The sequence below is a fragment of the Hypomesus nipponensis genome, chromosome 13 (genome assembly GCF_054491055.1).
Source record: "Hypomesus nipponensis isolate SF chromosome 13, ASM5449105v1, whole genome shotgun sequence".
In the NCBI taxonomy this organism is placed as follows: domain Eukaryota; kingdom Metazoa; phylum Chordata; class Actinopteri; order Osmeriformes; family Osmeridae; genus Hypomesus; species Hypomesus nipponensis.
In genome coordinates this window covers 15,185,770-15,197,182 of record NC_140373.1, presented here as the reverse complement: position 1 = coordinate 15,197,182, position 11,413 = coordinate 15,185,770, and the positions used below count along the sequence as shown (strand labels likewise).

At 40.0% G+C, this 11,413-nt stretch overlaps 1 protein-coding gene across 1 annotated transcript; it reads left to right on the top strand.

The window, feature by feature from the left end:
* The first annotated feature begins 2,430 nt into the window (after positions 1-2,430).
* On the top strand, positions 2,431-5,501 carry LOC146260396 (zinc finger MYM-type protein 1-like). The gene is made up of 2 exons (XM_084670538.1): positions 2,431-2,755; positions 3,348-5,501. Exons 1-2 carry the CDS (start codon positions 2,431-2,433, stop codon positions 5,024-5,026), a joined length of 2,004 nt encoding a protein of 667 aa, XP_084526664.1. The 3' UTR covers positions 5,027-5,501.
* Positions 5,502-11,413: the final 5,912 nt, after the last annotated feature.

The following is an 11,413-nucleotide window of genomic DNA, read 5'->3' as shown; positions in this document are numbered from 1 at the left end:
CCTTAGGGTTAGAGACTAACACCTGTGTCACAGGTTGATATGCAGGACTCCAGTGACAAGCTGAACATGGCATAACTGTCATAGTTTCCAAAAGCATCTTCAGGGACTGACACAACATGGTCTGGTTGTCGAATTAAATATCTGTATACATATTTACATTAAAAAAACTATTCAACTTACTACGACCCTTATCCATTAGTTTATATTATTAAGAGTGTGTTAACTGAATAATCTTTAAATGTTGCATTAAAGATACATGCCCATGGATATTTTGAACTATTAAACATTACCAAATGACTCGCCATTGAAATCATCAGCATTCTAGTTTTGTTCTTATTCGCTGACGTTCTTTGTGTGATAGACAGACGAAAATGTCCAATGATACTAAACACAGAAATGGCTATATTTGATTGGCTTAGATGGTTTTGGTAGCAGTGTTCCCGCCTTCTTCTACGGAGACACAAAACCTTTTTTTACAAGTACACAAATCTTTTTTGCAAGTACATAAATCTTGCCTTCTTCTACGGAGACACGAAACGTTTTTTTTGCAAGTACACAAATCATTTTCTACAGAGACACAAATCTTTTTTGCAAGTTACAAATCATTTTTACAGAGCTCGCTCTCCTGGCACTAATTTCACGCCATAGTGGCCACTCAGAAGCAGAGTAGAGTTGGGTCTTACCCTCAATAGCGGATTGCATTGTCATGTGCACATTGAATTGCCATTTGACAACTGCTTTGCCATTTGATTTGCGGATTGCATTGTCACTTTGCGCATTGAATTGCCATTTGACAAATGCATTTTCATTTGAATAAAGAGTCGAAAAAACCTTGTCAATATGAAATGCAATGCAATAAGCGTTCATTCACATTTTTATTCAAAATAATACAAACTGAATGGCGGATTGCATTGTCATTTGCACATTGAATTGCCATTTGACAACTGCTTTTCCATTTGAATTGCGGATTGCATTGTCACTTTGCGCATTGAATTGCCATTTGACAAATGCATTGCCATTTGATTAAAGAGTTTAATAAACTTCCATAGCAGAGCACTCTCTTGGTGTGTTGACAGCAACAATGCTGCTCTCATGTTGGCAACCATTTGTGACTCACTCGGCCAGTGGCGCCATCAGCGGGGGGGCCGGGGGGGCCACGGCCCCCCTGACAAAATTGCTGGCCCCCCACTGGCCCCCCCATCGCATATTGTCCGTCATCAAGATTTTTTTTTTATTTTTTTTTATGGAAAATTGGATTTCAACTTCACTGTAGGACAAATCAACGTAAAACGTTTTAAACATATTTTAACCACAATCTACGATTGAAACACTTCGTCATAGAAATCCAAGTATCTCCCCACTCAGATCCTGACACGTATCTTCACACTCAGAGCCTGTCACCCCTCCCCCCACAAGAGGTTGCACTGGGCCAGGTTAGAGTGCAGCCTAGGTTGATACATACAGTATAGAAGCGGGAGTTTATCGTTGATCGTCGACCAGATTCAAGGAAAAAGTGAGTACAAATATTAAATAAACTGTTTTTGAATTTTAAATGACCTATTTACAGTAGGAAACCTCACGTTGGTAAGCTACAGTAGTTATATAGCTAAATCGGTATTTTAGGAGGGCTGTCTTGCCTTGCTAGCTAGCTAGTTCAGACAAGGTTACTTCAGTCTAGAGAGAGTAGCCTGTACCAACTTAAGCAATTCGGGCCAATCACACGAGAGTGTATTTTTAAAACATTGCACTTAAAACCCCATTGTTTGCTATGGTACGTCAGTACAGCTCTGTTAAATTCCATATGCGCTTTTTGTCGTTTTTGAGGCAAACGCTTTTCTAAATACACTCTTTAGTGTTAGAGTGAGCGGCCCCATTATCGTCCACAACCGTTTCTTCCGTTAATTTCTTAAAGAAAATATGCAGCAGCAACGAAAGAAAGTAACTCATCGATATGTACACATCTTATATTGCTGCACACCAAATTACAGCATCTTATTTTGAGATTTGAGTATGTAAATACGCTCTCAAACCGTATGTGTAGCATGCCTTCCGCAGCGTCAAACTGACATTTCTCCATTGAAAGTGGTTGGGTGGACGATAATGGGACCCCCTGGCTAACTGCTAAAATCAGTAGCGTAACATTTCTAGGCATATCCTGATTGGATTTAAAAACCGGAATGTTATAATACAAAGCTGTGACATAACGTTAATAATTTGTAATATAACAACATTTTGGTAACATTTCTAACGAGCGTCGAGAGCTAGGTGGACGATAATGGGACCCCTTAGGCCTACGCTAGTGGTTTCGGCCCGTAACTGAAGTTGAACTTGGTACTGTTAGAGTATCTGGTTCGCTGGCGTTGTGGGATGGTACTGTATAGCGTTAGCTAAGCTAGCTACGATCAGTAACTGTATGTCAATTTGCAGACAATGAAAACAAAGTCCACGTCGGATATTGCTTCTTTTTTTTTAAAGAAAAGTGGTTCTGGGGAGACGCAGCAGAGTGTTAGCTCCGAACCCGATGTTGTTGTCAAAAGTGAGGATACCATTGGCGTCAGTGAGCAAGCATCACAGGTAGAGTCAGAGAGGGAGCACGACAAAACAGAGGCAGAACATGACAGCGACGCCCAGACACTGGCAGCATCAGAGTCAGCAGTTTTGCAGGATAGTGTGGAACAGGTAGCAGAAAAAGAGGTTGACAACCAAGCGAGGCAGGACTCAACTAACGCTGTTCTATCCGTTCCTGGACCAACAGGTAAAGCTATGAACGTGACAGAGCCCCACAACATATGAATTGCTTGGGAGCATAACATTATTACATAAAGCCTTCTGATTCATGTTTATTGGTAGTTGAGTTTGAATAGTCTTAGTATAATTGTTTACTTGTTGATATTACTAATGTAATCGGTAATTACTTTAAAGAGGGAGTAGCAACTCTTATTAATGTTGTTATTTTAAAATTAAAGTGACTGACTTTCCGTCTTGTTTCATCGTAGATATATCCCAGTCAAGAGATGAAGGGCCTAAACAGCCACAACTGAAGCTTTTCCCTCGGACCCTCCAGGGAAATAGAAGACGGAGCTTCATGAAAGAGTGGTACAGTAAGCAGAAATGGATAGAATACTCGCAAAGTAAAGACTCTGCGTACTGCTATGCTTGTCGGCACTTTAGTCTCCCTTCCTCAGGTAATTCAGTGTTCACATCTGAAGAGGGGTTCAAAAATTGGAAAAAAGCAACTTACAAAGATGGGGGTTTTGTTGGCCATGCAAAATCTGAATCACATTGTAATGCTATGTTAGCATGGGCAGAATATAACAAGGTGACTGCAGGCGAATGCTCTCTCTCAGCCTCATTAAATGCAGAGTATAATAAATTAGTGAGGGAAAATAGAGAATACATAAAAACTGTTGGAGAAACCTTGCTCCTCACAGCCACGCAAAACATTGGACAGAGAGCACATAATGAAACAGAAGGTCAGAACAAAGGAAACTTTCTTTCTATTATGGAACTGCTAGCAAAGCATGATCAAACAGTCAAAAGAAAAATGACATGTCAAAGAAATGCTACATACCTTGGTCATAATACACAAAACGAAATGATTGATTGCCTAGCGGAAATGGTCCGTTCCTCAATAATTACTGAAGTTAAACAAAGTGAGGTTTTCAGTATTATGGTTGATGAGACCAAAGACATTAGCAAAAAGGAACAGATGTCTTTTTTAGTGCGTTACTATTACAATGGGTCAATATGTGAAAGTTTTCTCACCTTTGAGGCAGCAGAGCGCCTCGATGCTGCAGCACTTTCACAGAAAATTATAGAAATACTACAGAAGTATGGCCTTGACTACAGAAACCATCTAGTTGGGCAAGCATATGACGGTGCCTCTGTTATGAGTGGAAAGAACAGAGGTGTGCAAGCACGCATCAAGTCAGATGCCCCCTTAGCTTTTTATGTTCACTGCAATGCACACTGCTTGAATTTAGTATTAGTTGACAGTGTGAAATGCATCCCTGAAGCCTATTGTTTCTTTTCTCTTTTGCAGAAACTGTATGTTTTTGTGTCTGGGTCATATGTGCACCAAAGGTGGTTAGAGGTACAGAGGGAGATGTTTCAGGGGCCCCCGAGAGAGTTGCAAAGGCTGATAGAGATACGGTGGGCATGTAGGTACAAAGCTTGCAAGACAGTGAGGGACAGACTGCCAGCTATCATGCGTCTACTAAAAGAAATTTCTGAAGAAAGAAACGGTGAAAGAGCTGTAGAGGCAAGAGGTTTATTGGCCCAAATAGATCTGAAGTTTGTTGGACTCCTTGTTACATTAACCAATGTCTTTGGTGAAATAAATCATCTATCAGATGTTTTACAGTCCCCACAACTCAATTTGGGCACAGCTGTTACCCTTATCGACTCTCTTGCTGAAACTTTGAATAGTTATAGAGAGGGCTCTCACTTTAATGATATTTGGGACAGTACTGTGACCCTTAATGAGCAATGCAACATCGGTATTGGACCTCCAGGGCGTCAGGTCACACCAAGCTCTAGACTTGAAGGTTACTACATTTCCACTCCAATAGCTCAAAGACAGGTCAACACTGATAAGGAATCATTTCGGGCAGATTCTTTTATTTCCATTATTGATGTGCTTCTCTCTGAGGTGAAGAGAAGATTTTCAAAAGAAAATATTGTAATACTGGAAGGGATACAAGCTTTGAATCCCTGCAGTTCCACATTTTGTGAGAAGAATGTAGTGTTACCATTTGCCTTACAATATAAATGCAGCACTGAGGATCTAGAGTATGAGATTCCTCAGCTAAAACGGACTCTAAATGGGAAGAAATCTAGTGGTTTGAAAACACCAACCAGTTTATTAGAGCTTACTCTATTTCTTGAGCCATATAGGGAGATGTTAAATGAAATGTTTAAACTATGCAAAATAGCACTTGCGTTACCTGTGAGTACTGCAGCCTGTGAGCGCAGTTTTTCAGTGCTAAAGTTAATTAAGACAGCCTTAAGGAAAAACAATGAGTGATGAGCGGTTGAGTAATTTGGGGGTGTTAAGTGTAGAGTCAAGAAGGGCTAAGGCCATAAATCTAGAGGATTTTGTAAATGTGTTTGCCCAAAGACACAAAAACAGGCGAATAAAGCTGTTTTGAAAAGAATGTAAACATGTCAGTAGTCCATGATAATATAGGTTTTATTTTTTAATTTTGGGTCTTTTGAACATATCTTTTTACTTATATATTGTTTATGTTTATAAAAATGGCACATTTTGGCTGCATTGAAAAATTGTTTAATGTTTTTGAACTGTATTGAAAATAAAGGCCATTGTGTAATGTTTTTGAACTGTAGAAAATAAAGGCCATTGTGTAATGTTTTTGAACTGTAGAAAATAAAGGCCATTGTGTAATGTTTTTGAACTGTAGAAAATAAAGGCCATTGTGTAATGTTTTTGAACTGTAGAAAATAAAGGCTATTGTGTAATATTTTGAACTGTATTGAAAATAAAGGCCATAGTATTTTTGAACTGCAGAAAATAAAGGCCTTTGTGTAATGTTTATGAACTGTATTGAAATTAAAGGCCATCGTGTAATATTTTAACTGTAGAAGGCTTGTTTGTTTCCAGTAAATGTGTTTGATACTTCGAAATTAAGTATTTGTTATTGAAACTCCACAGTTGTTAATATGTTGCCTTGGAGATGTAGTGACGTCACCAGTGCAAGTGCAGCTGATTGCTCTGACAACATGGCGTCTGCTCCAGATTCGACGTGTTTGATTGGGATCTTCCTACGTATTGTTGTAGTATATAAGAAAGCTAATGTTTACTCTTCGACAGGTCAGCAAACGCTTTGTCGCCTCGATTTGTTAAAACGATTTGTTTGTAAACCTCATGCAAGACCCAGTCATTGTTAGATACAGCTACCAAACCAACGTTAGCTAGCATCGCTAATGGATAATTCAACTTCGGTAGGCTATCCGATTTACAAACACAAAGCTGGTCGGATGGGGTTATAGAACATGTGGCATGTTTTCTGAAAAATACAGTAGCCTACCAGTAAAAGATCATAGTATATCAGTATGCTATTATTAATGCTCACATTGACATCTAGCTTATTAAGTTAAGTACAAGAGCAAAATATAATTCCTGAAATGTGTTTTGATTTTGGTGTGCCACCCCAAGATTTTCCCTTGCCCCAACTGGCCACCCCTATGAAAAATGTCTGGGGGCGCGCCTGCACTAGGCAGCCACATAGTTTGTCTGTTGACAACATGGTTCTGGTGGCAAGGTTAGCAGTGGCTGCTCTTCACTTTTAGGCGAGTGACAAATGATCTAAAATGGCTTTAGTTTTTGAGATACCTCTACCGGAGGTAGAACTAAGATCTCCCTTATGAAATGGATTCTTGGCAAAATTATGTTTTATTTTACTGCTAACACTGTTAAATTAACAGATATTGTTATACACCCCAAAACCAAGGGGAACCTAATAATAAATATAGCTGCAAGCAGCGATGCGGGTTCCTCCGCAAAATGGCAAAATATTGTAAACATGTACACTGTAGAAGATCGAGACTTGGACAACAAGAGAGCAAAACGACTTAATGTTTGGCCAACTACAGTAGGCTGAACAGGGATTTGAACTCATGAGCAAAAGGTAACAAGTCAGTCTCTCTAGCCTCTCTAGCCTCTCTGCTACACATCAACAGCTGAGATATTATAAATAGTAAGGGCTGAGTATTAACTTTTCATAGGATATTGAAACTCTTCTTGAGTTGATCTCTTTCTAGACTCTCTGTCAATGCACAACTAATAAGTGATGTGGACAACCGGGCTTAGGCAGAGCTCATATTCAGCTCCTTGCAAGAATGGCCTGTGACGGTGTATCAGTCGACTCTCTGGTCCGATTAAACTACACAACATACACAATCAGGGTGACCAACAAGAATATTTTAACAAACCAACAATAACATTACAAACATCTAACTGAACGAACACAACAACTGAAGTCCCTCGCAGGGCTTTTGTAACCAAACTATTTTCCACAAGTCTTTGCGTTTTTGGACATGCCGCACTGCATCCTGGGTACCCAAGTGGCTGACGCTTATTATTTAGCTGTGCTCCGACTGCGTGATATTAGTATTCGTTTTTTGTCAGCTTTGGGACAAAGGTTAAGAAACGGTATACATTTCAAGGTTAAATTGCATGAAATTGCTCATGGTATTTCAGAATGATGTCTGCCTGTTTAACGAAACAAGTACTCCAAATTACAGGTCAAAAGACTGCCTGGATTCGAACCTGTGACCTTGCACTTTGCAGGACAAAGGTCATTTCAACCCATTGACCTACCCTGAAGGCTGAGAGCTCCTGGTCAGTTTCTGTCAACAAAAAAAAACTGTATCTCCTGAAGCATGGCTTGTTCGATTCGGCCAAAGTATAAACAGCTGTAATTCAATGATCTTTTGACATATCAAGGTGAAATTGCGCATGGTACTTCAGAACGATGTCATCCTGTTTAACTAAACATATATTAAAATTTAAGACAGACTCAGTGTGGCTGGATTCAAACCTACGACCTTATACTTTGCAGGTCACTGTTCCAGCTCGTTGAGCTATTCTCAGTGTCGAGTATTGGCCTGCTCAGTTACTGTACAAAAAAAAGCTGTTTCTCCAATGGTGAACATTGTCAGATTTGGTCCAAGTTCAAACAACTGTAATTCAGTCCTATTTTGACATACCAAGGTGAAATTGTGTATGGTACGTCAGAGTGATGTCACCTTAAAGCCTATTAGGTTTGAAAAACCATAATTGAAAATGACATTTGATTTAGTGACAAACATATTGAGTTAATGTGGAAATGTACATAAATACACCCCTTTCAGTCATTTTGTACTTGATTAAATTTCCTTAAGTAAAATTTTTTAATACGCCAATGATACATATATGTACCAAATTCCAAGTCAATTAGACCTTTGGTTCAAGAAAAGAGGAATTTTGAATGTTTTCCCAAATTATCACTGTACAGGAAAATCCATCATGGCGGAACTTATGGGTCCTTGAGGCTTTTTTGTTCCTCATGAAAAATGAGGCATGCACACCAAGTTTCAGAAGAATCGGAGCAATGGGGTGGAAATGCAACCACTCTGAATAGTGGACATTTGGGCGTCGCCTGTGGCGCCCTCTATGGTCTGATGTGGGCCAGTCTGTGTTTGGGCCGTTGTTGTGGTATGTTGTATACAGGCACCAAAGGGGGGCCTGAGTTTGGGAAGCTTAGTCATCGAGCATCTGTGCCAAACTCTGCATCGTGGCACAAAGGTGTATTGTGACCGGTTCTTCACCACCATCAAAGGTGTCCAACGAATGATGGAGAAAGAGCTGTACATGACTGTTGTGGGGGTTGACCTATACAATCGTCTAAAATGTTAACAAGTGCACTGTCATTAGCCCCTCTGCCTGACATCCCATCTGTCCATATCGCACAATAGCCTTTCTTTGATAGAGAGCTATGAGCTGTAAGATTGTACACGTTCAGTTTTCGTTTGTAGAAAAATGAACTGATCTCTGCACGTGGACAAGTTATAACATTCTGAAGGTCAAAACACACTACTAATGTGTTTTCAGCATCCCTGTCTACCTGTCGCTCTTGGCGCATTGCACTTTTGTCTGTAATGTGTTTCCTCTGTTTGCTATCAGCAACTTCGCTAAGAAGATTCTGGTCGAGAGCTGTCTGATAAGATTCACACTGATCTCACCTATCCTTTTTAGGAACGTGAAAACTGAGGTTGAACTCAGAGTTGAAAATGAATCGATAGAAAGACTCCTTTACAGGTGTATTGCCCTCTTCAAGACATTTACGTTTGTACAGATCATACATTCGAGACACATTGAGCGTGGATTCCAGATACTGCCTCTTTGTCCTAGCCCTGCAGTAATGGGATTCAACAACAGGGAAAGACCTGATGTGATCCTGAACCTGCTCTTTTAGTTGGACATCTATCACAAGTTTTGTATGTTTGCCTCTAGAATCAGGTTTTGGCATGCCAGTCGTTTGGTTTTTCTTTAAATGTGTGTTGTAAAATGGATTCTGACTAATTGCCAGTGTGCCCAGGTAAAATGACTTGCACACTCTAATCGTCTGACCCTCAATATTCAGGTAGTATTTAAATGAGTGTGTGTTTTCTTTGTGATTCGCAGCACGTTTGCCTTTCTTTCATTGCACATTCTGTTGTCATTGCAATGTAATCATGTTTCCTGTTCTGTGTCAATTTGTAGTAGTCCAAGAAACATTCTTCCCTTTCAGTAGGGGTAACCTTCTGTGCACATTAAAATTTACAAGAGAGGGCACAATTTTTCTCTGATCTTACTTTTTTGGCTGGAACTTTTGTATTGCTTGCATTGGTGTATTCTTTGCCTTCTTGATGTAGCCTCTTGCTGATATTTGCTTTCCATTTAGATGAATTTGATTGTCTTTTTCTGGTCTTTTTCTTTGGTTCTGTGTCCCCCAGCTCCTCTCCTACCATGTCCAACTCTGTTGCCCCCAACTCCTCATCCACAGTCTCCCCCAGAATGTCTGTTGCCCCCAACTCCTCATCCACAGTCTCACCCAGAATGTCTGTTGCCCCCAACTCCTCCTCCACAGTCCCACACAGAATGTCTGTTGCCGCCAGGCTCAGCATCTTGGTCAACATCACCAGTCTGTGGGAAAATTACTGATATTATACCATTGCTGTAATCATATAGCACAATAAAAAATAGATGAGAATCAAGGATACAATTAAAATCCCTTTAGGCCCATGTATTCCTCCATTATCAGTTTTAGATTACATTAAATTCAACTTTTTCGTCATTGCACAAATAAGGACAACCAGTACGAAATGCAGTTTAGCTAGCGTTATTAGCTAGCTAGCGTTAGTTAGCTAGCTAACGCTATGACTTCGGCATAATCTAAAAGCACGAGAAAGAGATATATTACTTATTATAGATAGCCTATTTGGTAGTGATTATCTCCTCAGCTAATACTGCACAGGAATGGCAATTTCCTCAACTAGATCTGACACTAAAGCGATTTTAAGAAGAGAACTCACCTGTTTCTTTGTTAGTTCCTCGATTAAATCATTAACCTTTAAATTGCTCGTAAATCTGGCTTTGGTTTTCCTTGACATGTTTCCATCTTCTATTACTGGGGTGAAAAAGACAACCTGGCGCCATAAAGAGACTTCAGAGAGCGAGCACCTGACGACAGTATTTGATTGGTCCTTCTGTAAATATTCCAAAAGATGATTGGGCAACAGATAGAACCTTATAACTCCAAGTCTAAGTGTAACTTTGTAGATAGAACCTTTTTGTTTGCTGAATAAAACACCCAAAATTAATTTTATTTTTAAAAAACACCTTAAATAATGTTCACAAGTTATGCCAGAGTAAGAATATGTAAATAACTAAATTTTGACAAAAATGTCAGATAGAACCTTATTATTCTAGGGTAGCGACCTGCCAGGGCTGGGACAAGAAAGTGAAACAATATGTCACTGTCTCGCGACCAAGCATTGTCCGTGAGTACAACATCAAGATGGGTGGAGTTGATTTAATGGATAGAATGATAAGTTACTATCGCATGAGCACCCGCACTAAGAAGTGGACAATGCGGATGGTAATGCACTTCACGGATCTGGCTTTAGCCAACAGCTGGCTACTCTACCGAAAAGACCATGCAATATGTGCTGGACCAAAGACAAGACCCATCCAGTTCCTTCAGTTCCGCATGGAAGTGGCTAAGATCCTCTTGGTCCAGCATCATGGTGCAGATGCAGACCTTTTGACACAGTCTGAGGATGAAGACGATTCAAACCAGGGAGTGAAACGTCACGTGACAGAGTTGCCCCATGTCTCGGTCCGCAGGAGTGCTAATGCTCACCTGCCAGAGATGATCAGCCTGAAGAATGCAATGCGCTGCAGACAACTAGGCTGCACTGGATGAACCCGAGTACCTGTATGACCTGCAAAGTGTTCTTGTGCTTGCAAACCGAGCGCAGCTGTTACTCAGCCTTTCACACATAAGTGATGGCAGTGATTCTCAAGGTGTGTACATGTTCTTTGGTTCCTCCATGTTCTCTGACTCCGTGAAAGTCAATAAATCAGGTGACCTCTGGGCCTCTGAAAGAAAGCCTGGTCCTTCAGTGCTCAGTTATCAGTTTTAACTGTCGAAAATTGGCAAAAATGCAATGTTTCCATGTTTTTACTCTCTGATAGTCAAAACATGTTTAAAAAATGTGTGTATGTGTTATTAATAAATAAAACAACAGTCAGGAAAAAACTGCTGTGTTCGAGGCAGAAATAAAGAGTTTTTTATTCAATTACTCAAAGGTGACTTTGTGTTTAATGGAAAGTCGGACCATGAATCCACATATGTGGACATCATTTTTC